Genomic DNA, 25,574 nt, shown 5'->3' with positions numbered 1-25,574 from the left:
ATTTTAAAACCCAAATAAAAGTTCTCGAGTGGTGTTAAAAATACTCACTTACCTGGTATTTCTTTCTCATTGTCCTAAGAGATATTAGATGATCACTCAGAATTTTGAAACCCTTTTTAAGTAGCTTTAAGGACAGTATTAAGAGATTAAAGTTCGAGATTATTTTTAGAAATTAATCTTTTAGTGGTTTTCCTCTTATCCATACTAGACTTTTTTTTGGGGAAGGGTCACATATAGCACTTATAGTACAATTACATTGAATGAATGAATGAATGAAAATCTCGAGCTTATGATATGTAGAGGATGGTTATACCTTGCTGCATTAGAGTGTTGGGATACTCGCCTGTCCCAACCTCATATCAAAGAATAAAATGTGATAATAGATAACAGATAATTAAAATCTAGTTTCTTAGAAATTGAAAAGATAAACTTTTTTTTAATTATCCCTTTTAGTTTGGGATTGTCTACTTAAAATCTCTGCCCTTTGTACATTACACCACTTTTATCTCCCAAGCGTGAAAAAAGAGTCTAGAAAAGCTGTATAGAGGGTCAGCATTAAGAGGCTGGCAGGTGGCGAGGGGATTAAGGGCGCTGGACTCCCACATAGTCAACCATGGTTCAAGTCCTGGACCTGGAGGCTTGCTTTCTCACTTTCTCTCCCTCTCTGTCTGAATCTGTCCCTCTCTGGTCAAATTAAAATTACATAAATAAATAAAGTTAAATAAAATAATTCTTACAAAAAAAGGAGTGTCAAAAATTAAAAACAAGAAAATGGCCACAGAAGTTGCTGTCTCACTCTCCACTAAAACTCAAAGTTTTGCACAGTCTTTTGTATACAGTCAGATTCAATAAGTGTTTGTTGAATGAATGAACAAGTAAGTAAATGCATGCTGAATGTTTTGAGAAAGACCTGGATGATTCTGTTTGAGGAGGGTCAGGGAAAGCTTCACCAACAATGAAGTAGAAAACCTGAACCTTCCATGAACACAAGGCTTTTCTTCATTCACCTTTGGGTGAGCTTCTGTGAGCTACGTTCCAAGACCTGGACAGTGATGCTTCCTCAAGTGTAACTTTGTCCTATGGCACTTTCTGAGCTGATGGAAACATTTTACATCTCTCAATACATCGTCCAGCCTGGAAGCTACTAGCCATGCCTGGCTGTGGAGCAGTGAAATGTGGCTGTATGACTGAAAAGCTGAATATTAATTTTGTTAAATTTTAACTTATTTAAATTTAAATAGCCACGTGTGGTTAGTGACTATCTACCTTATTGAGCAGTGCCACTAGGATTTCACAGTACAGAGATGTGGAAGAACATAGTGTATTTGGAGAACTAAGGGACTATGGAGGGTGGTGTCAGGAGAAGGGTTTAGAAAATCTGCATGGGGGGAGATGGTCATGGGCTCCATGTGTCATACGCTTAATTTTGAACAGTATTTTGTAAATAGCAGAGAATCACTGGTGGTTTCTCAGAGGAGGACAACTTCTAGATTGTCTCTTGGATGTTGGCTCTGTAGTTGGGACCAGCAGATGGCATAATGGCTGTGTCACTGAACTCCCATGTGGTTGACTGTGGTTCGAGTCCTGTACCCAGTGGCTTAAACTCATGCTGAGCGCATGTGCATGCAGGCCCAAGATCCTGAGAGGAGAATGGAGGAGAAGGGATTGTGCACGTGGCCACCCTGCCCACCCCCCCCGCCCCGGGGATGATTTCTCACTTTCTGTCTCTCTGTCTCTCTCTGCCTTTCTGGTGAGCACATGCACCCTATAGCAAAAACCTCTGCAAAAAAAAAAAAAAGAGAGAGAGAGAAGAAATTGGCTCTGTAGCAATGCAAGCAAAAGCTGGAGGCTGGGACCACTAAAAGCATATTGATATTAGAACCCAGTCTTGCTAATTCTGCAAAGAAAGAAAATATGCTGGAGTAATACGATTTTGTTTTTTCTTAAAACTCATAGTAATCTTTTTGTCTCCTTACATAGGCTATTAGGAAAGGAATGTTGGTTACTCGCTTCTTAGTTGCAGGGAGTATGAGAAAACCATGAGGAAATCTCTTAGGTTTGCTTCAGAGGCTGCTCTGTGTGGAACAGAAAAAAAAGCAGAATCCTCTGACCCTTAGGTGATTAGCTATTGTGTGGAAGTAAAGAGGAGCTATAGCCAGTTGTATGTCCAGGACGATATGTCCAGACTCCCTGACCACACAGAGCACACTTCCTGGTGTGAGAGGTGGGACGGTGAGGCCTGAGTGGGAAGCATGGTTTCAGAAAGCAGTAGTGGAGAAAGTGCTTCAGGGTCTATGATATTTGAGGTGTTTTGTGTTGTAACCTTTCAAGCCTGGATCAGTTCTCTGGCTATAAGAAATGAGAGAAGGCGTTAAGAGTGGTCTACCTGTAACAGGAAAGAAAGAACCAAACTAGGAATGGAGAGAAATTAACCAGGTACTTTAGTGCTGGGAAACACATTAATGAACAGTCTCCTAGATCATGGGTGGATGGGAATTCCAATATTCATTTCAGAAATATCTTCTGGTGACCTGGTGTGGATTTTTAAAAAATCTGTGGCAGTCACAGAGATGGCAAGTTGCCCATAGTTTCTCATTGATGGTGACAGTTCCTGGCAGAGCATTGCTTTTAGGCTTGCAGGCATTATGCCTTTTTTTTTTTCTTTCAAAATATAGTTTATAATGTAAAAGTAAAATCCCCCCAAAAAAAACCTCATAGATAAAAAATGTTCCTCTCCAGCTATTCATATCTATTTTATTTGTTTGTTTGGTTTGGTTCGGTTATGGTTTAGCAATCTGAAGGCAATTACTGTTACTAATTCTAAAAATGGATACAAAATAGAAGCATTTCCAAATCTGAGGCATTTCCTAAAAGGAGCCTGAATTCAGAAGTCTGACTTTATCCTTATCAAATGTTTTTTGGCAATGTTGACAATATCTTTGGGAGAAATTTAATAAACCTTTCTTAGAAGGACAGCACAGAGTGCAAACATCTCAAACTTGGTTCAGCTGTTCATCCCAGGATTTGGAGTTCTCATGACAAAATCCAAAACTGTTCCAGATGTCTCCTCCATGACCACCCTAACATCACTTGTGTGCTTCCTCTGGACGAGCACTTCTGTGACACCAATAGGAAATCAGTCAACATAAACACCATGCTAACTCTTGAACTTGCAACTTTATTTTTTTTCCTCAGACAAATGATAAAACACTTTGTATGCAAAGAAAAACGCATGGCTCCCCTTTTCTTCTTTCACAGAGTACTAGAAAATATAAACAATGTCTAGCTGGATTTTTTCTGGGTCCTCCTATTTATTTTTTACAAGCTGTTAGAATAATATTCATTTATTTGTTTATACCAGTATCTTACAACATAAAAGTAAAACACGCAAATGATCTGAGGCATTTATATGAAGTGTTCAGATTGTAATACAGGCTTATATCAGCACCAGTATTTAGTTTGGCAAAGAAAAACATTGCTTTAGGAAGTGAGTCATGTGGGTATACAAGTGGTTCGTGGACTTGCCGGATATGCCGTGGTTCTGGTCAGAGTACCACTGAAACACAAAAGGAAAATAGTTTATTTCATGCCTGCAGTCACAAAATGCACCTGGCTTTAACTTTTTTTGTGCTCTCAAGACCTGATAATTTTTCTAATATTATGGGGAAATTCTACCTAAGGACACTTGAATAAATAAAATGGCTTACATGTAGACATTTGGAGTAGGAAGAATTAAAGAACCTTTGTTAACCTCTACTACCACTGTATATCTTTAAACTAATTTTTTAGAGCTTGGTGGCTGAGTTTTCACAGGGGTCTACCAGGGAATCAGAATCCCTTGGAGAATCAGGAGGTGAAGTTTGTAGAATTGTTTATATTAAGGGGGCTAGTTCAGGTGGCATAGTGGCTTAAGGCGCTGGACTTCCAACCATGGTTTGAGTCCCAGACCTGGTGGCTTCCTTTCTCACTTTCCCTCTCTTTCTGGTCAAACTAGAAAATAATAGCTAATCAAGTCAAAATAAAATAATTCTTTAAAAAAAGAACTGATTATGTTAGGTCTACTACTTGGCTTCTGTGAAGCTTAGCTTCTTCATTTGAGACAACAAAGGGGTTGGATTTGAATTTCCCTAGAACTCCTTGTAGCTCAAAAATTTCATGAGGTTTTAAGCCTGTGAATCTAAGTTATCTCTGTTGCATAAAATCTGCAATATGATGTATCCACATATAACCATAAATACCCTTTATAGAAGTTAAAAATATCATTTTCATCAAATGAGAAGTGGTATTACCATGTTATTGACAGGGTGCCAGTACGATTGTCTTCACTAAATGATAGTAGCTTGGCCATGCTGTGATGCTATATATTCAGTAAGTCCAATTTACTTGGGGGTCACAATAAAAAAGATCAGAAAAATGTCACCTCATCCTTTGTAAATGATGTTAAAAAATTTTTCCAAAAGATGAGGGGGGGGTGTCTCCTTTTCTGGATTCATGATCAATAAAAGTAGCTGAGGGAGAATTTGTGTTCACTGAAGAGGGGAAAAGGTAGCTACCATGGATTGGTCCCTTTCTTTGGCTTTTGCCTTATTCTCTGTTTCCATTTTCCATTCTTCATACAATCTGAATTTCACATTTAGCCCATTCACTCAGTAAAAATGTGAGCTTCTGTGATAGGCCAGGCATATGCCAGGTATATAGAATACATAGATGAAAAGATATTTTAACCCTAAATGGAGCTGCGTGACTCCTGGGAGTCTTTAAAGTTCCTGACAGCATTTTGCAATTGCTTCTTACTGAATAAGCAGAATCTTCCAGCTGCTTTAGAATGCTCAGGTTTTGAAGGAACTCTAAGCATATAACTACCTTTATATACATAGGATTTCAGACTGTTGGCATTTGAGCTTGAAGACAACTTAATCTTATGAACTCCTTTATTTTATATGATTCCATTGCAAAGCCCAGAGGTTATCTGGCTGATCTGGGATCTTTCAGGAAATTAATGAAAGATCTAATATTCATTTGTAATGTTCTGTCCAATCTACCTTGCAGCCTCTTTGTCCGCTTTTACTACAACAAAACAAAACAAAACAAAATAAAAGAACTTCCATTTAGGTTAAGGGTCTAAGGCCATGAACGTGAGTGAAACAAAATTAGGTACCATTGCCTGGAAATCCACTTGTGCATTAACCAGAGCTTTTGCAATCTGTGCTGAGTTTTGAAAGTGCACATTATCTGCAACAAAGAGAGAGAGAGTTAAAGTGCTGCTAAATACCAGAAAGCAGAGAGTGACAATGTACTGCCTGGAAATGAACACCAACAATTATCTAGTCATGCAGTTGACATTGTCAGCAGTGAGTAATCACACTCAGATATGGAAATGTCCCTGACTCCTAGGTACTGACCCTGAGCACAGGCATAGGAGGATGCTTAATGTTTCTTAAACAAAGTGATGCTGGCTCAGTATTTTTATGTGTAAGAGTCTTGCTTAAACCTCACCATCTGCTGTTCCGTGGATGAGAAGATAGTCTACATTTCTGAAATATTCTGCTCTTGCCATCACAGTTGAATTCTGGAAAAGAGGAAAAATTAACATTTTAGTTGCTGCAAGTTCTAATAGAAAACTAGCTAAATCATTGTGCAATGGACTTAGCACCAATACTGAAATTATGTATTGCTTTGGTTGATAAATATTTAAGAGTCAGAGCAACACATTTTCATCATCATTTGCATTACTTCCATCTGATTCTTAGTTTGAAAAACGGAAAGTTTATGTGTCATATGTTACATATGAGTGAGACCTTAGGCATAAATGATGCCCGCTCAAGCTGTGAGTGGTTGGGGGATGGGGAGGAGGATATGGAAAAGGGAAGTTAGGGAAGGGAAGAAGGGGAAAGAAAGAATAGAATCCAAAGAAAAAAAATCCACTACAGTATGTGTTTTTCAGTTAGCAAGAAATCATCATATTTACTTGGGAAACCAAAATTAAAACTCTAAATTCTAAATTACTCCTTTAAAAAATTGTTAAGACATTTGAAATAAGTTAATGACCTAAATAAAATAGAGAATACTTACTTTATAATGCTCAAGATTATCATCTTTTGTTGGGAAACCCATGAATCGTTCTGTGTAGATAGATGCTATAAAACCGATTAGAATAAGATATTTACATGAGATACATATCATTTCATTAACTAACAAGACCTCCTAGTTTAATAACTGCTCCTCCATTCTCCTGTGTGGAGCTGTTGAGGTAAATTCTTGCCTTACTTTACTGCAATTTTTGGCCTCAAAGAATGTGTGTCATCTCTACAATCAGCCTCAGTCAGGCTAGAGAAGCAGCAGAGAAAGAAAGGACCAAAACAGGAGCATCTACACATTTTCTTTCTAGGGCTGGTCTTAATCTTTTTTTTTTAATTTCTACCTTCCTGGGGGGCATATTGAGGTAGATATAATCCCATAGAAAAATCTCATTGTATTTTAAAAGAAATCATAAAAGCCTCTACTCATAGTACTTTTACTGGAGTCACGTCATCTGTAATGAAAATATGTGTTGCAAATTCCCTCCTTCCCAATACATACATGCACACACATGCATGCACACATGCACACACATGGGTATCTTAGTGTGGATTTCCTGCAATAGAGAGGACTTAGATTCACAGACTTCATTTTCTGAAGAAAAATTTCCTACAAGTCACAATTGCCTTATTTCTACTCCAACACAGGAAGAGGATAGACGAAAGCTAATTGTTGTACAATTATTATAGCTACTTCCAAAGAACCATCCTACATTGATGGTATTCATAAAAATCGGCACACATGGGAGGAAAACTCCCCAAACGTATTTTTTGTTTCTCTGACTTCTGAAGCAATGGAGCTGGCAGTTGCAAACTGTGACGTAAAGGTGAATTGCTTGGCTCCTAACTGGACTTTGCATAAAATGTGATTATAAGCCAGTTATGCTGCCTCTTTGTGCCTGTGAAAACACAAAGTTAGCCCTGATTTTAAGGTTTTGGCCCAACAAAGACTCAGGGTTTCTGGGAGAAAATAAGCTACCTTGGATTATGGGAGAGTCTCTCTTCACTCCTAATATTTCTGTGATTGTTACAAGATGATTATAATAAATCATATAAACAGTCCCAATTATATGTTACATTTTCCTAGTGATGCTGGGGTGAATTTTACTGCATAATTTCTTTTCTTAACAACCACAAATATAATTATGTGCTAAATGTTTTCACGGCAACATTTATGAAATGTTTCCATACCGTAATATTCCCAGCTGGAGACCGGAGCCACTGCTATTCCACATTTGAAAAGACCAGTTCCAGATGCGAGGGCCAGCGATGAAACATACCCTCCATAGGACTGCAGAGACATTGGTATGAGTCAGTCTCAGATTTACTTTTGTAACCTCTCTTCCATAATTTTAAAGCAACTCTACTCACAATCAGGACTGAAAGGAGCTGGGGGATTTGGATAAGGGTAGGTTAAATGTTTACCTTGCACCCTCAGCAGCAAGTTCCCCCAGACCTAACAGTAATTTCATTCTTAATAAATTAGAAGTAATTGTTGTGCTGAATATACTGATACCTTGTTTAAGAGAGAAACATAATTACAATCTTTCTACAAGAAAAAAAAAAGTCCCTTTTTCCCCCGCCTCTATGTTTTTCCATCTAGAACTTTGCTGGAAAAACAAACAAACAAAACAAACACAGGATTTCACTTGAAGGACATGTACAGAAAAAGGAAATTATTCCCAAAATATAAATGTAAGACATTTTTTCACAGTTTACAAAAATCCTATGAGACAGAGCTTGTATCTATGTACTTATTTATTTATCTTCATAAGAAAACTCCAAAAGAAGGACATAAAAACATTTTGGATAATTTAAGACATGGCCAGAGTTTGTGTATGATGTATTACATATTCTTTTTTGAGGATTTCTGTCATAGCAGCTTAAAAGAGGAAGTCACTAGTATCTTTAAACTCCTTATATTTCTTCCCACAGTTTAATGGAAAAGCAAAGAAGCACAAAAGAGATACACATTGCAGAGTCAGGAGGTTTAGATCTTAGAAAATTCCTTCCAGGAGGATTGTACCTGTGATCACCGAAAGAGATCTCTGGCCATGTCATGTGGCAATTTAAACCCTTTTCTAGACAGATTAAGCAAGACTTGCTTCTCCTGGGAACGTGGACTATGCAGTCAATTAGACATGACAAAAAAAAAAAAAAATGCACAGGATTAGGAAGTGCTTCTTGGTGTTTATTCTGAGGGGACAGTCTGACTCTTCGATTAAAGCCAGGCCTTGTTTGTAGGACCTTATTACAACAGATTTCTGGGAATCACTTTCCTCAAGTCAAGACACATCATACCATCTCTACCACAGAACAGTCCATGTTTAGAAAGGAAATACAAGTGAGAGTAAGAGAAGATAGAGTGAGCGAGGGAGTGGGGAGAAGGCGATGGCAGCAAGTCAGGGGCCATGGTCTGTTCTAAACACAAAATCAGAGAATAAGCTAGACAACCTTAATGAATTCAACAATCAGATGAAGAATTTTGTTTTTTCAGTGTACAGTTTTATGTTACCAGCTCTGGGAAATTTTATTGAGGACCGTTGGCAACAAAACACTGAAAACAGAGATGGCTCCAATTATACCACGACCTCTTTTTATTGTGCTTGGAAGAGAATTAAACCATGTTTTAATAGGGAAAAATATACTTTAAAAACTGAAGGAATATTTGTGCTTAAAATTATTTCTGGGAGTGAAGATGATCTAGTTCAAACTTCTACTTATAAAAATAATTTGTTTTGATTGTTAGGTTAGCAGCAACTACTATTAAAATGGAAGGATTTTCCTTTCTTTCTTAATTAAAAGTTCAAATAGAGCAGAGTGAGCCTGAGACCTTTAGAAAAATCATTATTGCTTATGGTTTTATTGGGAAAATGTACTCATTGCATGAAATGAGATTTGACATAAAAAGACTTTGTGTACAATAAAAAGACATTTTTAACATTTCTGTTCAAAATATTAAGAATCATTAATTTGTATCTACTCAGTGATTAGGTTATTTTATTTAACAAAAAATGTCCTGTCTCCAGAATGAGTACGATTTTTCTTTTGGAATTTGTAAAAACAAAAGCTACGGTATGCACAGTACAACAAAAGAAGGTGTATTTTAAATTCTCAGGCAGCTTGGAAAAACTATTCCTATTGTAGAAATAAAGGGGGCGGGGTAACCTGAGTTGTCTTTTTTCTGCTTCCCTGTGAGTGGGGCTCCCAGGCAGAGTGGGTGGCTGCCACACGAAAAGAACCCACAGAGCAGATTGGCCATGAGAATTCTAGAATTTTGTCCTTTCAACTTAGATGCCTTGCCATTTTGTTTAAATGAAGGATATCTTTAAAAGCATGCTTAGAAGGCCACAGAATTTTGCAGGAGGATTTATGGAACAAATCTTTATGGAACACTCTTATTTGAGCCATAATGTATACTGGAACATTTTACTCCCAGGCAATAATACTAACTAACAAATGCTTGGATAGCCAGGATTGTTTCAATGGTCTTTGTTGTTCTTCACAATCTGTCTCCCTTCTCCTGCCTACACCTCCCCTTCTCCACCCTCCCCCTTGCTCATTGGTTCTCTTGATGCTCTTTGAACTCTCCAAGCATGATCTAGACCCAGGATGTTTGCAAATGCTGTGAACTTCTGCCTAGAATGCCCTTTCCTCAGAAATTAGCATGCCTCACTTCTTCCCCTCTTTTAAGTCTTAACTCAAACATCACTTTAAAGAAGTCTTCCCTATCCTTCTAATTTAAATTTATACCAACTCTGTACCATCCCCCTTTTGTTTTATCTTTCTCTGTGGCACTTATAATAATTTGATATTCTACATACTTTTTATTTATCTTGCTCATTTTCTTTCTCCTCACCTATTCCCATCTCTCAAAGGTAGAGGCATTGTTGTCTGTCTTGTCAATGAATAAATCCCTAGCACTGAGAATAGGGCCTGACACAGAGCAGCAATCAAATAAACATTTGCTAAACAAATGACTTTGCTACTAACTCATCTAATCCTCACAGTGACCTGGTTTGGAAATTATTGCTGCATTTCATAATGAGGAAACTGAGGCTCCTAATGAATTTACAGTGGCTATCGAGTCAGTAAACAGCAGAGGGACTCAAATCCAGGACACCTGACTCAGTAACTCATGTCATCCCTGTATCTCTATAATAGAGCCACCTCTTTTGGAAAATTTTAAGTTCAAAGTCTCATGGAGTCTCATTAGAGGTGCATTTGTCCTACTTACATTGTTGATCACACATAGCAATTCAAATTGCTTATAATTAGTCACTGGAAGAGAAAGGAACTAAGATTAAATCATGAACTAATGCTTATTCAACACCACCTGGCTAGGCCTATATTAACAAAGAAAAGCCCATAAATGAGGCTGTTATTCTAATAATTTAGGCAAAACCTTCACTTCTCTCCAATTGTTAGAATAATTGCTTCAATTCTGTATTTCATACCAGGGTTTTGCAACCTGGGCAGTATTGATGTTTCAGGGTGAATAATTCATTGTTTTGGGGGGCTGTCCTGTGCACTGTGGGATATTTAGCAGCATCTCTGGACTCTACCCACCAAATGACAACAGCACTTCCTCAATGTGACAGCCAAAAATGTATCCAGACATTGGCAAGTGACCCTTGGGAGGCGTTATCACCCTAGATGAGAATCAGTGTGAAAACAGATAGTCCTTAGGCAGCAGGTAGGCTCAATGTGGACATTTATTTTTTTAAAGAATTATTTATTTCATTCCAATTATTATTATTTAACTTGACCGGAGAGAGAAAGAAAGGGAAAGGGAGAAAACAAACCGCTAGGTCCAGGACTCAAACCGTGGTTGGCCATGTGAGAATACAACGCCTTTAACCACCATGCCACCTCTGGCTCCTCAGTGTGGATATTTAATAAGCAGCTGAAACCAGGGCTACTGGACTTTTATTTGTTTGAGCCAAAAAAATAAAAGGGAAAGATAATCATACTTTTTTTCTACTTCTTGGTCTGGAAAATAAAGAAAAAAGTAAAATGTCCACCTATTGGTTTATTGACTATAAAAATATTGCCAGGCAAGATATGGTGTATTTCTCAGACCATTGAAGTATCTAATACTTTAGGGAAAAATATACCTTCTTCCCTGATGTGGAACGCAATGACAGTTAAATTGCCTATTCTCAATGTCTTCTTTTCCACCTCCATTTTGTTCTGCTTATTGTACAGAGAAAGGTACACAGAGCTATGACTTCTTCCCAATTGCTACTTCACTGCCTAAATTCAGGCCTTTGCTTTGGTCTCAGTGTGACTCATCTCCTAGCCCCTGGGCCCATCCTCTTTCCTACCTCAGGACATCCTCCACTTCTAGCCAAGATTATTTTTTCTGAGACACCAATGCCACTCTTTTTTGATTTCATGAGCGCTTCTCAAAGAGGTACCCATGAGAAATACTGTCAAGGTGTGGGGTTTATTTTGGTGAAAAAGGGATAAAATGCTTATTGGTAATACTATGTTAAATAAAATTTAACAGATTTATTTACTAGTCCTTTATAGAGCCTATGTAAACTACTGTGTAGAATTTGTGATTTAACAAATTATTGATCATAGATGGTTTCACTGGAAAATATCCTAGTGTTAGTGGGATACACTTAGGTAATATTGATTTACAGAATTAAATTTAGTTTAGACAACATCGTGCTTGACATGGCCAATTATTATGCTAAACATTAGAGAAACAAAGTTAAAACAAGACAGTCTTGAGCCAACAGGTGGTGTATTGGTTAAGATACTGGACAACCACTTGGCTGACTGTGGTTCGAGTCCCAGACCCAACATATGTGCATGTATGCCCAAAATCCCAACAGGAGAATGAAAGAGAAGGGATTGTAGCATGGCCATCCCCCCCGGGAGGTGGTTTCTCACTTACTATCTCTGTGTCTCTGGTAAGCATAGGCACCCTAGAGCAAAAATCTCTCTTAAAAAACAATAATAATAAAAAAGACACAGTCCATTCCTTGGATGAGTTTACAGCCTTGTGAGAGAAATCAGTAGATAAAATAAAACATAATTGCAGTAAGAGAAATATAAAGAGCTATTAGAACACAACAAAAGCAGTATTTATATCTTACAGGACAAGCAAGAGTTTTCCATTTTGGAATGAGGAAGAGGTGGAGAATAGGAGAAGAGAATGGGCATTGGCGGTGCAGGGAACAGCGAGTACAAAAATCATGGCACTGCTGAAGCACTTCTCTTGTAAGCTGTGGAGAGAAAAGGAATGTGAGGAGAGCAGAAAAGTTAAGTTGGACCCAGATGGCAAAGGGCTTGGCATACAAGGAAATACATTTTAACTTTATGGAGTAAGCAATGTGGAGCTCTATAAAATATGTCAGCAAAAAAGAAACATGGTAATACTGTGTTTTGAAATGATAACTTCACTAGCAACATTGGAGCTTGTGAGGTCAGCTCAAGAAGGAAGGTTAAGAAATAATTGGGTTAATTTTTACTGTTGCTACCCAACCTATGGTCCATGAACCAAAAGCATCAGCATTATCTGGGATCTTGTTAGAAAGGCAAACCTGGGAACCAGCAGATGGTGTAATGGTTACACCACTGGACTCCCATGTAGTTGACCATGGTTCAAATCCTGGACCCGGCAACTTAAACTCATGCCAGGTGCATGTGTATGTATCTCTCTTCTCTCCTGAGAGGAGAATGGAGAAGGGATTGTGATGTGGTCATCCCCTCTGGGGGATGATTTCTCATTTTCTCTCTCTCTCGCTCTCTCTGTCTCTCTGGCAAGTACATGTGTCCTATAGCAAAAATCAATGTTACATAATAAAAAAAACTCCCCAAAAAAAAAAAAAAAAAAAAAAAAAAAAAAGGCAAGTCCTCTGCCAGAGCATTGAGGCAGAATCTCTGATGATAATAAGGCCCTGGAAAGTTTGTCTGAACAAGCTCTCTAGGTGATATGTATGCAAGCTAAAGTGTGGAAATGTCTAGTTTAAATTGCATATAAAGAATATCAAAATAAGGTCAGATCAGTGGAGATAGTGAAGACACACGTGTTTGAAAGTAGAATTGACAAACTTATTAACCAACAGAATATTAGAGTCAGGGGTGGGAGAAGTTGAGAATAGGATGATTAGGTGTATGGTGAAGCTTAAAATGAAGATTAAGACTTATTTTGAAGTACATGGTAAAAAATTCAGCTTAAGGCTTGTGTAAGATAATGACCACAGGCACTTGAAATTTGTTGCTTCAGAGAGGTGGGTGTTAGCAGCAGGATATGGCAGTCATCATCATCTTGGAAACCACAAAGATTACCCAAGGAAGTGAAAGGCAGACCCACAGAAACACCAACATTCAAAGAGTACATGGAATACCATAATGGAATGCTAGTGGGGACACAGGAAAGTGAAAGAAAGGTGCCACAGAGCCACGCTCAAAGCCCATTTTCCTTTATGTGGCCTAAAAGGCCCCCTTTTCTCTGGCTACCTGTGTATCCTGATTCATTTCCCACTCTTGCCTCATGATAGTCTAAAACTTTGGAAGTTTCAGGCATTGCTCACCAACTCAGAATGCTCACACACAGCATGCTCTTTCTTATCTCAGGGCCCCGCTGTTTTTACTCTGTCTGGAGTGCTCCATTGTTAAGTCACCAATTTCAAATGTTAACTCATTTTTTTTGAATCTTTCTTTAGCTCCCACAGCCATAATAAACCATCCTTCTCCCTCCAAACTCCACAGCAAATTACATATCTGGTAATGCTTTAATAGTGCTGAACCATTGCTTCTTTTTGTTGTCTGCTTTCTCCACAAGAGAGCTAAACTATATCTTACCCGACCTTCTATCCCTGAAGAACCTAATATAAGAAAGACCTAGTTGGGGACCAGCAGGTGGCATGGAGGTTAAGGTATTGGACTGCCTCATGGCTGATTGGGGTTCAAGTGTAGGACCTGGTGGCTTGCTTTCTCACTTTCTCTCTCTCTGGAGTGTACATATCCCATAGCAAATTAAAATATAGTAATAGTAATAAATAAAATTAAATAATACTTCAAGAAAGAAAGACCTAGTTAAAAATGTACTACATGGATCAAAGAATGAATCAGTGATCAGTCAGGTGGATTAATACATATGGACTAGTCTTAAATCTGAAGGAGGGATACAAACAATGTAGAATTAACTTTGTCTCCTTCTGTTTCCTTTTGGTAATTTTGGGTCTGTGTAAATGTTGTATTCTTTGGCATTCCACTTGTGACATTCTTCTTTCAAACATGTTCTGAGTTTACCTCATCGTCACCGCTATGTTGGAAAGTAAAGGAGGTCCAATATACTATTTTTTTCAGTGGAGGTGGTGGAAATCTCTCACTGAAGAACCTCAGGCTGATAGGGATGTATTTTTGGGGTGATGAGAATAATGATTCTCTATCAAACTAATACCTAGAATGTTCTGTAGGTAGAATAAAAAGTTCTTATGTGCAGTTATTTCAAAACCTGTAGTTCAAGGACAATTCTAAGAGAGACGTTAATGTAAGTGTTCAGCTTGAAATTTGAATCTTTCAAGGATTTACTTCAGGAAATTTCACAAAAATGAATAGTAGGAAAGGTTTTATCTAAATTTCACTATAAAAATATTCCACTTATTTCCACCCATTTGAATTCCATTCTGTTTAGATATTTAACATTTGATAGTTTTAAGAAGGACCAAATGGCTTGAAGTAACAACTTTTTCCAAATTCCTAGCAGCCCTTCATCTGGTCACCGAGCTGAGAGTTGAGCTGAATCTTGCAGATTCCCTTCAATATTGGGTTTAATTCCCTTCATCTTGTACAGGCCGTGCTCAGAGAAAACAGCCAAGAAAAACAACCAAGCTAAACCGGCTGCAAATTGACTTGCAAATGTACAAATTCAGACCAAAAAGTGAAACAGGAACTTCTTTGAAGGGTAATTATCATAATTTATAATGGGCAAATTTAAACTCTTTCCAATATTTCTCTAAACTTTCCAGTGACTTCATTGCCCATGACAGATAAGTATTGCCACTTCCTTTCAACGTGTGTTTTAAGAACCTGCACACTTCCTCAAACGTGGGAAATTATCTCCATGACCTATAAGTAGGAAACTAGATACTTCTCTCCAGTTGGTACAAATTAATGTTAGGTCTAGTACAACAACTTGATTGCCAGAGGGGAGAAAAAAAAACCAGCCAAGATGTGACTCTCCTAAGCTTGAAACTAAGGACTTTTTATTCTAAAAGTTCCTGTAATTTCAAATTTTAGTTCAGTTTTTCATAAAAATAAAATATAAAATACGAGACATATATTTAACTTTAAAATAACAAAGGGAACTAAACTTTTGATGAATATGGTTTGGTTCAGTATACTATCATCCAGTACAAAAGAATTAAGTAAACATATGTCAGTTATGAATTAATGTGCTATATAGGAAGGAAACGAAATGATTTTTTAAAAAGGAACAAACACTTAAAATCACCACTTTGAAGCCCAGATTATCCCAATTGACTGTTTCCATTGACAGATTAAATTATGTTGCAACATTAACATTTCATGAGAAGCTTTATAAGCGAACACTGGAAAATGATGATTGCCGAACCGAGTAACAGAATAAAACATAAAACATAAAGCAACTCACCCAGCCCCATATGGCTATTCTTTTGTCATCAATGAAACCCATTTCTATGAATTTTCTGAAGTAAAAGAAACAAATTTTTTGAATTTTAAGTATGTACACATGACATTTACTTCATTACACAAGCATATTTAATCCAAAGATTTAATAGAAATGCTACATTTTCTTTGTTTAAACACATGCATAATAAGGGTGCATTTACAAATAATTAAAATAATATCATCATGCTTTCTGTGAAGACTAAAAGGATCTTCCTAGATTCTATTGTACAATTATTGAGGAGAATTCTCAGAGCTGTAAGAGTTGGAATCTTAACTGTGTGGGTGAATTACCTGAGATGCAGAGAAGTCAAGAGACAAAGAATTAGTGGCAGCACTGGGCAGGACCAGTGTTCCAACTCCCCAGCTTTTGAAAAGATTTTTGCTATCTTAAATTTTATGAATTTCTTTCTATTTTATTTGTTTAGTTGTTAATGAGAACCAACATTTTATTTATAATCACATTTAAGAAAAAATGCCTCTCTCTTGTGTTTCATACTTCACCTCTTAATCCATCCTGCTATGAACAATTATGAGGGGTTTTCAAAAATTTATGAAAAATGCATATTTTGAAAAAAGTATGCATAGGGACCAGCAGTTGGCATAATGGCTATGTCTCTGGACTCCCACGTGGTCGACCATGGTTCGAGTCCCAGACCCGGTGGCTTAAACTCACACTGGGCGCGTGTGCGTTTGTGCTCAAGATCCTGAGAGGAGAATGGAGGAGAAGGGATTGCGGTGTGGCCATCCCCCCTGGGCGGGTGATTTCTCGCTTTCTGTCTTTCCGTCTCTCTGTGTCTGTCTGGCGAGTGCACGCGCCGTATAGCAAAAACCTCGCCAAAAAAAGAAAAAAATAAGTATGCATAGATTTAAAAACTTTATACCCAAATCAGCTCCATTTAATTCTATTTTTCCAAGAACTTTTTGAAGTCCCCTTGTACATGGGTCTTTAGAGATATGAAAACGAGTCATTTTAGTTTTATCACAGAAGAGCCTCCATTTGAAAACTATTTTGAAAATAAATGCTTTTTTTAGGAAGAAGGGGCTATAAAATAATCTTTATAAAGCCCTGAGAGGGGCCGGCAGGTGGCATGGTGGTTAAGGGCATTGAACTCCCACATGGTTGAACATGGTTCAAGTCTCAGACCTGGTGCCTTTGTTTCTCAGTTTCTCTCTGTCTCTCTCTGTCTCTCTCTCTCTCTCTCTCACTCTGCCCCTCGCTAGTCAAATTAAAATAAATAAATAAGTAGTTAAATGAAATACTTTTTTAAAAAAAAAAAGTCATGAGAAAGCCTCAAAGTTGATCCCAAACATGTATTTCAGGATAGTGCATACCATGTCCCCCTTAAAATTGGTGTTCTAGAGCAATTGTGATTTATTTGGGAAACGGTTTGATAAAAGTACAGGAGACTCTCAGAGAACTAAAGCAGTGGTAGAAAGAAGCAAACTGGATGAGCCATTACAGAAGCCACTGTATGCAACTGTGGTGGGAAGGAGGGCAGGAGAGCAAAGGAAGACTGACAGCTCCAGAGAAATATGGTTTGTTGCCATTGTTCCCTTTCTTCACTAATATTAATGCCCTTTCTCATCGGTTCTTCTCTGGAAGTAAAACTGGGTAATTTTCATTAGTTGAATAATGTAATTCCTTAAAGGGATTTCACAGCAACCATTTTACTCATTGCATTGATTCAACATGCATGTTTCTGATGCATAGAGGAGTTGGGCAAATGCCCGGTACAAACAGATGGGAAGAGGCCCCGTTAGTCACAGCTTACCCGACACTGATTCTGAAGGACACTGAGGAGTCTACAGGGAAGAAATGCAGTAGCAAGTGGAAATTTGCTACCTGTAAGGATGCTGCTCATGGTAAAGCAGAGAAAACATGCAGCAAATTGTGGCACTCCAGCAATTCTTCCACAAACTCCAAAAACCAAATGAAAGAAAAGGTTCACGTTCTTGTTAAAAAAAAAAAAAAATCTTGCTGCTATGCTTGAAGATAGTTCTGAGCCATAAAATCAATCATGATTTTATGATTTCCCAGAAGCTAGCAATCATATTGCCTTGCATCTGGGGTAAAAAGCAAATAGCAGGTGATACAAGGGAACAGGAAATTCTTAACAGCTCCCTTCCTACGTGGATGCTGAAAGGATGACATTTACAGGAAATGATAGTGCAGTAGTTAACATGAAAATGAAACATTAACACTTCATGTGGCAGGACTAGGTTAAAGGTTAGCTAGTTAATCTGAGCCCTTCCAGACCAACTAGGCTCTATAAAGCTACATGCAAATTCTGAAGAGTTTCCAGGAGGTTATTGAAATACTGTTGATAACATGGTTAAATAAACAAACTGTTAGTAACAAATGAAAAGGATCTTTTACTAATTTTGGAGGTTAGATTCGATGTTTTAATTTTTCTCTCATAAAAAGTGGCCTTGGGTCAAAGTCAATCTAGAATCAATTATTCTAGAACCAATTAGTATCCTATTTTAGAAATATTATTCTTAATATCATCTATAACTGTGATAGAGCATTTTTTCCATATCATTCTTCCCCACTCCTAAGCCTTTAGTTATATAAAATTTCAAAGTTGTGGGAATGTCAAAAATGCCAAATAGATTCCAAATGAGCAGAATTTGACTCTCCAACCACGAATGGTCTCACATGGATACCGTTTGCAGAGAAACCTGAAGAAAGCAGGTCCTTGCTTCACTTATCTTTGTGACCCCACCAGTGTTTCCTTTGAAGGATCCTCTTTTGTATAGGCAAGAATCACGAGGTTATATAGCTTTCCTTGGCCCCCACTTTGTTTTGTTGAAATCTATTTGTTGGCCTTGACTAGTATTTACTGTTGTTTCCAAATAAATACATATGATTTTCTTTGGGGATGCAGAAAATTTAGCCAGATTGCATTTTATAAAAGATTCAAGGGAGGGCTGACTCCATGTTGCAGTGGTAATGTGCTCTTTAAGACAAGCCAGATCCCACAGGGTAACTGCTTGAATACCCAGCCAGGTCAGCCTTAAACATGTTCAGGTTCCTATGGGCGGGTGGACTGGGAAGGGGGTCACAGCAGAACCAGCCCCTGTGGAGGGCTGTTCCTTTCTTTCTTTTTCTCTCTTTCACTTTCACATGCATGCACACACTGTAGCATGAATAAAGGGAAACAATAAGGTTTAGAGAGGGTACATATTTAAAAAAATAAAAAAGATTCAAGGGGTCACATTTTCCTCTGTAGGGGAACATGTAAGGGCTACAATGGAGGGATTAAAATCTCAATTCCTGCTCAGCTATTTGGTGTCTGGTTTCTAAAACACTTCTTTGGGAGACACGTGTTTGGATAATCCCAGGATTATCATTATAGGTTGATCCTTTTTAGCCTTTGTTTTCTCAAAGTATTGGGTTCCAAGGCTTCTCTTTCACTTTTGCATAATAATGATTTCAAGCAAAACTAAGGCCAGTCATGGGTGCCACCACAGTGTTCATTCTAAAAGCAAATGTGCTTCTCTTGGCCCTATAGCCACCTCACATCACTGAGGTGTTTACTAGAAGTTTCAGCTCACAGCAGCGCTGTCCCCTCAGCGTGGCTATGGTTTATACACTTGTACCAAATTGCAAATTCTCTGAAAGCAGAGACTGTAAATCACACAATTTAATACAGAGTAGACCCCAATGGCATGTATTAATATCTGATACGTTGTTGAATGGTTGAGTAAATTGGTGAACACCTAGCAGAAAGACTTTCTTCAGATTCCATTCTAAAAACAGTTCATAGAGGGCCAGCTTTATGTCTGGTGGTTGAGGCAGCCAGATTCCACATGACCAAACTTGTGGTTCAACTCTTAGATCCAGTGTCTTGAAAAACACACCAGGCACATGTGTGTGTGCCCAAACTTTCAAAAAGAGAGAGAGATAGAGGAGCAGGGATTACAGTATGACCATCCCCCTCAGAAGATGCTTTTTCCTCCTCCTCTGTCTCCATCTCTCTGTCCTCTGTCTCTCTCTAGAGAGCTGTCCAAAAAAGAAAGCTTTATAGAAAGTAAAGGCCCCGATGACTACTTCTGGCCCATCTTCAATTCTAAATGACAAAGACAAATTGGTATGTATTATTCTGAAAATCTGAAGAAAGTATGATTTGTGGTTTTGTGTGTTATATGTTGACTATCGAAGCTTAGGTTTAAACTTTCATTCCATCCTAAGTAACATTAAAAAGATATTTCTTCTTTTTTTTTTAGATTTTTGCTATAAGGAACATATGCTTGCTGGAGAGACAGAAAGCGAGAAATCACTCCCCAGGGGAATGGCCACAACATAATCCGTTGTCCTCCCTTCTCCTCTTGGAATTTTGGGCATGCACACATACGTGCCCAGTGTGAGTTTTAAGCCACCAGGTCCAAGACTTGAACTGTGATCAACTATGTGGGAGTCCTGCAGTGTAAGCATTATGCCTTCTGCTGGTCCCAATATTTGTTCTTCTTATGTTAAAAATGCTGCATTTGTGGTGGTAGATAAATATGCAAAAAATTACTTGTGATTCTAAACTCTTCTGCTCTTATAGGAAACAAAAATACAGAAAAGTTTTGTCTGGGTCTGCCTCGTAGCTTGTTAAGAACCGTCTGTGTTGTGTATATTGCAATAACTATTAATGGCATTAATGTGATAAAATAAATGTACTAACAAATTTTCCAAATTGCTCTTTGCCATGAAACAGTGTTTGACCTTAGCTGTTAAGCATGCGTATATCCAGGACTGAGGATGTGATTAGCTTATTAGCTTTCTCATTTCTCTAATTTCATCTATTCACACCATAATAACAGAACCCCTACGACTATCGCGAAATAGTGAAACATATTCTGCAAAATCCTTTGAAGAAGCAACTGTTTTGGTGAGAATATTCTCTTTGTTTCAGAAACAATATGATAGAGCCGTCAGTTGTGGTTGAAAATACAGGGAAGAAGAAATCATATAATGATTTTTTCCCTCTAAATTTATTCTTAATATAATTTCTGTGATGTAAAATGAATGCGTTTTGTTAAGTGAAAATAGGCAAACATTTTCATGTTAGCATAGCTAAACTGAACTGACAACTTGTTTAACCATAAATGACTGCCCAAGACCTAAAAGTACGCAGTGCTGAGGAGACCTGGAGCCATTTCTAAACTTAGGAGGTAGAATCAATCCACTTTGCTTGAGCAAATTCAGATATCGGTTTCCTAAAGATTATCACTTAGTTATGCAATTTTGTCTAACAATTGTGAGTCATGGTAACAAATGACAGACACATCAAAGGAGGGTATGTGCCATTTAGCAGTATAAATCTTTTTTCTACACCTTTATTGATTTTCTGCCACAAATAAATTTTTACCTATATTTGGCAAAAATATCCCTTTAGGATTAGTGATAGTTTGGGACCAAGCTAGAAAAAGACAAAACCACTTAAATCATTAAAAATAAAGACCCACAGCCGTGATCATGTGACATTCGCTGTGTGTTGACATCTGTTTGAATGGCAGGGTGCTCACCTGACGGCGGAAATCTGGTCCTCAACTTCATAGACACCCAGCTTTCGATACACTGCATACAGGACCTTGTCGCCTTGGAAAGCTGTTCCTCGGCCATCCACCAAGGCAATGACTATCCCTTCCTTACTTGCAAGATAAGATACCCAATTAACAGAAAATACAGATCTTACACTCTGACTGCAGGGACCACCATACCTAAAAGGAAAAAAGAAAAAGAAACTGATTGCTTTATAAAACTCAAACTTTCCCTTCTGGCCAAACTTTGCCTCTAGTAATTGCCAGTACAATTATGTGATAAAATAACAATGGCATTAGAACTGGCTTAAAATCAAGAGGAGACGAGGCTTTTCCCAGAGGTTTGCTACAAGGAAGTTGTTTTGGGACACAGCCTCTCCTATTCCCTAAAACGGATACATCTAGGGTTGGCATTTCAAGGAATATGTGTGGGTTTTTCGTCATTTCTGCCACCTGCCACTTGCTAAAAGCAGACATAAGATATACTAAAAAAAATGCATGGTGTTTTAAGCAAATTGTGTGTAGGTCAGCACTGATTTTGGGTGTGATTCCACTAAATGTATTCCATGCCTTTATTTCATTTCTAACTCAATTACATAAGACATTAAGATGATTTACAATATTTTTTTGGCTGCAATTTCTCTATCTCAAAGGTATTCTGACACATTCGGCAATTTGCCACACAAAGGAAATTCAACACAGCAAATGCAAGCAAGTCCATTTAAGATCTCAAAACTTCCTCAATCTATTTTAAATAGCCATATTTTATTTACTCTGATTAGTTGAAGAATATATAAAAACAGCATCAATAGGAACTGTTACCAAGGAGAATGGTTCATTCTATTTCATAAATGCGTATTTCATCCAACATATTTTCAGTAAATAGTTTTACACCAAAGAAAATATTACATACACTTGAATTAGCAAGGGATACTTCTTCGATCTGTCAAATTGAGGAGGGAGAATCATCTTGTACCATAAAGCTTTGAAAACAAAAAGAAAAGAAAAATCTTTATTCCCCCATACTGTGGCATCATTTTTAAAAAATATTAATATATGGAATAAAGACATCTCATAACTAGTAAATTTTTAAGGATTGAGAATATATTTTAAATTAATTTTATTACATATTTTTATGTCTGATTTATGCATGACTAGAAATTTTGAATTACTGTTTGTTCTAGAAGCATTCATTTTAAAATTAAAATTAGTTAAATTCTTTTCAAAATATGTCAGTGTTGAAAAGTGCTATGAGAAAATATGAGATTTATTGTATTCACAAAAGTATTTTAAAAATCTAGTAAAACTAAATATATTGCTGCAGTAAGACTGTTTTAAATAATATCCTGTAACATATACAGTTTGAACTGTAAGATTTACTTCATAATTTTTAAAGCAAGAAAAATACTCAGTATCATATCTATAAATGAAAAGTTTTAAAAAGATCTTACTTATTTCATCCACTTCAAGTTTCTTAATTTCTTCTTTAGGCAGCTGTATATTTTTCAAAGCATTTTCCAATTCCTTGTTTTCTTCCAAGATTTTAAGTTCTTTAAAAAAATACAACAATCTTCTTTAGTTAGTAGTATTTACATTTTAAAAAGTATTTATTGGGCTTGCCCCATAGAATAGTGGTTAAGTGCTACACAGTGAAAACCAGATCTTTACTTATTTTAAAGATTTATTTACTTCATTTTATTATCATCATCATCATTATTATTATTTTAAATTTGCACATGCCCTCACTTGAGAGAGAAGGAAAGTGAGAAAGCAAGTCGCCAGGTCCAGGACTCAAACCATGGTCAGCCATGTGGGAGTCCAGCACTTTAATCACCACAACATCTGCTAACTTAGAAACTGGATCTTACATGGCCAGCCAAGGTTAGATTCCCAGCCTTGGTGGCTTAATAAACATACCATGCACTAACTTATTTGCCAAGGATACTGACAGGATAGAGAATTCGAGGGAAAAGGTTGCAGTATGACCAGTCCACATTTTGGGGTGGTTTCTCTCTCTCTCCTCTCTCTCTTTTATTTCCTCTTTGTCTGTCTTCTTGTGTGTACATACTCTCTGGCATTAAAAATAATTGTTTCTTAATATTCCTTTGGATTTAATGCAAATGAAACTGAAACTTTCCAAGGCTTGCTTAAGTATTTTCATATTGACAAACTATTTTAAATCTAGTCTTTAGAGCAGATAAGAGTTTAGGAATGACATCACATTCCTATCATTGACTCCTAAATTGGTCTTTATGAGCCCCAAACATATTTTCAGGATAGTCACAAAAGTAACAATGTTTATTCAATCATATTTTCCTTTCTCCAACTGTTCTTTCTTCACTTCAAAGTTATGACCTAAGTGACATTTTTTATCATCTACTAAAAATAAAAAAATTGATAGAAATAAAATCAAGACTCATGAGTCTTCAAATTTAAACTAACTGTTCATATCACAACTGAATGAAAAAATGACCACTGCCAATCAGATGTGGTGGACTTTGTTGAAAATGACAAATAACCTCAATTTGACTGTTGCACACTGCATGCATACTTCCAAAATCCATGTTGTGCCCCACAGAAATGTACAACTTAATGTAATTAAGAAATTATAAAATAAAAATCATAATTGTATACTGCTCCTTCAAATCCTTTTTCTCAAAGTAGTTATGTATCTTAGTGAAACAACAATACATACACAAACCATGCTTTCTTTCTCTTATGCCTTAAAATATCTGAAAACTGATGTTTATGCTTGAAACTGAGTGAGTCCATTGGTCTCCTGAATGCTGTAGGTTGGTGCATCATGCAAAGAGGTTGCCAGCAATAACGGACTTCTAATGACCTTTGTTTTGAACTGGGATTAACACTAGCATCTTCTAGAGAAGAGTTAGTCTTTAACATACTATAAGGAGTTTGTAGTTTTGTTTTTTGAAACAGGGTCTGGATGACTTGTGAGATAATGGTGATTACTACAAAAGACATCCCATGGACTTCTTGTTTTTATGCCTTTTGAAAAAGTGATCCAGAAGATAGGGAACTGGAGGAGTACTTGTAATGACACTCAGTTTGCCAAACCATTTCTCTTATAACTCTCAGCTTTCATATACTCATGGCATTTTGCTCCAACATGTTATATTTAATCTCAGCACAAGTATAGATGTTTGGATATGATTTGTATAAGATACATAATAACTTTCACATTAACTTTGGGTAATCCATCAGGAAAGATATTTGTGACACCTTCAATGTTAAAACCAAAATAAATAAATAAATAAAATGAATACATATTCTAAATAAAATAGAGCTAATTTTTCATTCTCCATGTGTGTTTTCTGTATGTGGAGCTGTCACAGACAAAGGAGATCCTATGTGGAGCAAGCACTGGGAATAACGGATGGACGGACAAATGGATTACTATTTTTATTATCTTACCGCAAGGACTGAAGTCAGAGATGATATCAGGGATGATTACATTGTTGTGACTAATCTCCATTCTGTTCCTACCTGTCTCCCTCTTGCTAAATCCATTCATTTTGAGCAGGTCTTGCTTCACTCTCTGTAAGATTTGACACTGCTGAGGACTTCCCCCTTGAGATCCCCTGTGACTTCCATGACACTGTACTTTCAAGGTTTTCCCCCTTCCTTCTGTGCCCTCTCATTCTCCTTTAAAGGCTTGTCTTTCTTTTCCCATGTCTCAAGTGTTGGTGTTTCACACAATTTCACACTAGGTGCTCTCTCCATCAACTGTTCACTTTCATTTTCCCCGCTATGTTAATCTCATCCACTTCCAAGTCCTTAGTAGCCATGCAATCCATAAACTAATGACTTCATAATCATCGTCTTCAGATCTTCAATCCAAACAATCTCAAGTTTGATGTATACCCTTGAAAGCATTTTCAAACTCCCAATAAATAAAGTACTCTTCCTATCAGCTTTCACATTTTCTGTACCTGTCTTAGAAAATTTATCCCATTCTGGGACCAGCAGTTGGCATAATGACTGTGTCTCTGGACTTCCATGTAGTCGACCATGGTTCAAATCCCAGATCCAGTGTCTTAAACTCACACCAGATGCATGTGCGTGCATGCCCAAGATCTCAAGAGGAGAATGGAGGAGAAGGGATTGCAGAGTGGCTATACCCCCGGGGGGTGATTTCTTGCTTTCTATCTCTCTGTCTCTCTCTGTCTTTCTGGAAAGCGCACACACCCTATAGCAAAAACCTCTCCAAAAAATATAGGAAGAAAGAAAGAAAGAAAGAAAGAAAGGAAGGAAAGAAGAAAGAAAGAAGCAAAG

The 25,574-nt window shown here is 37.3% G+C and overlaps 1 protein-coding gene across 1 annotated transcript in view; it reads right to left on the bottom strand.

Annotated features, from left to right (window-relative positions):
* Positions 1–3,158: 3,158 nt before the first annotated feature.
* The window catches only part of FAP (fibroblast activation protein alpha), an 82,958-nt gene continuing 60,542 nt past the window's right edge, over positions 3,159–25,574 (bottom strand). Inside the window, exons 18-26 of the mRNA XM_006160267.3 lie at positions 22,733–22,831; positions 22,195–22,264; positions 21,267–21,461; positions 15,712–15,766; positions 7,269–7,368; positions 6,073–6,137; positions 5,497–5,569; positions 5,159–5,232; positions 3,159–3,556 (exon numbers count right to left, since the gene is read on the bottom strand). Of these exons, the coding sequence (XP_006160329.1) occupies positions 3,455–3,556; positions 5,159–5,232; positions 5,497–5,569; positions 6,073–6,137; positions 7,269–7,368; positions 15,712–15,766; positions 21,267–21,461; positions 22,195–22,264; positions 22,733–22,831 (833 nt within the window). The 3' untranslated portion in view covers positions 3,159–3,454. The remainder of the gene's footprint in view (positions 3,557–5,158; positions 5,233–5,496; positions 5,570–6,072; positions 6,138–7,268; positions 7,369–15,711; positions 15,767–21,266; positions 21,462–22,194; positions 22,265–22,732; positions 22,832–25,574) is intronic.

Source organism: Tupaia chinensis, unplaced genomic scaffold, assembly GCF_000334495.1.
Source record: "Tupaia chinensis unplaced genomic scaffold, TupChi_1.0 Scaffold000674_2, whole genome shotgun sequence".
Lineage (NCBI taxonomy): Eukaryota > Metazoa > Chordata > Mammalia > Scandentia > Tupaiidae > Tupaia > Tupaia belangeri.
Note: the sequence above shows the minus strand (reverse complement) of the source record. Positions and strands in the feature narration are given on the sequence as shown.